The 1131-nt window shown below is 41.4% G+C and overlaps 1 protein-coding gene across 1 annotated transcript in view; it reads left to right on the plus strand.

Moving 5' to 3' along the window:
• Positions 1–362: 362 nt before the first annotated feature.
• LOC119588376 (low-density lipoprotein receptor-related protein-like) overlaps positions 363–1131 on the plus strand; it is a gene marked incomplete in the record, with an annotated part of 2151 nt that continues 1382 nt past the window's right edge. Inside the window, 3 exon segments of the mRNA XM_037937058.1 lie at positions 363–520; positions 635–695; positions 1098–1131. Coding sequence (XP_037792986.1) covers positions 461–520; positions 635–695; positions 1098–1131 — 155 coding nt within the window.

The following is a 1131-nucleotide window of genomic DNA, read 5'->3' on the forward strand; positions in this document are numbered from 1 at the left end:
TGGCTACCGTCTAAATTCTGCTTTTGTTAGCAATCAAATGCTTATTGAAATCAACAGCGTCTGTAATCTTCAAAAGGAAATGATGGTTCTGATGGAATGATAGTATAGAAATAGCTGTGAACTGTCGAGTCGTTGATTACAGCGAAACGACCAGAGATTGGCAAACATCTCCGAAACATTTGAACATCTACATAAATGACAAGATTATTAACTTTGTGTAACCTTAGGGAACATATGTTCTACGGACGTTTACTTTCATTTTTTGTCATGAAGGGATGGAAAGGGGCGTGTCCATGAGCGATTTTATCTTCACAGTACGATATATAAGACTTAAATTTTCTCGGTGGACACACAGGGCATTTGGCAGTGTGCACCCAAGTGTTGCTCTCGATAACCTCACACACCTGATCCTTGAGCTTCCAATCCCTTCAGCCTCAAGTCTCACTCCACCAGCACCACCATGAAGCTCGCAACTCTAAGTCTTCTGGTGGTCCTTATCGCTGGCATTACCTTGGCACAGGTATATTTGCAAAACGTTCATTTGCCATTTTAAACAATAATTCGATGTTTCCGTGTCGATTTTAACCTTTGGTGACTCGTTTCGAGTAATACATAACTAAAGAATCTTCTTCAGGGCATCGACGACAAGGCTGAAGATTGTGATGCCGAAGGCGGTTGTGTAGAGAGAGCTGAAGGTATGTAATCGGATTCATTAAGCAAATCGTAGTTTTGTTTACATTCGCTAAATTGTAACTCTTCGCTTCATGCAATGTGTGTGATTTTTTACTAGCAATATCATTCTTCTAAGCTTCTATAGTATCAGCAATATTACGCTTATCATTAATATCGCTTTTCTCCCTTTCTTTCTTATTTGCAACTTGCACAAAACTGGGCTTGCCAATGACTTGACAACTAAGTTGTTTCCGCCAAATGCTGAAGGTACCTTTTCCTGAGCCGCCAGGAAAGGTCTGGGCGACTGCGACAGGAACCCGATGCAATGCATTATTTATATACTAAATTATGTTCATCTATAAGTTGTTCAACTGACGTTAGCCTACTGCTGAGGATGTGACTCGGACCTTTTGTTCGTTCCCCAGATGTCGAGGACCCCCTCAACCTGGTCGAGAGAAG

Source organism: Penaeus monodon, chromosome 23 (genome assembly GCF_015228065.2).
Source record: "Penaeus monodon isolate SGIC_2016 chromosome 23, NSTDA_Pmon_1, whole genome shotgun sequence".
Classification (NCBI taxonomy): domain Eukaryota; kingdom Metazoa; phylum Arthropoda; class Malacostraca; order Decapoda; family Penaeidae; genus Penaeus; species Penaeus monodon.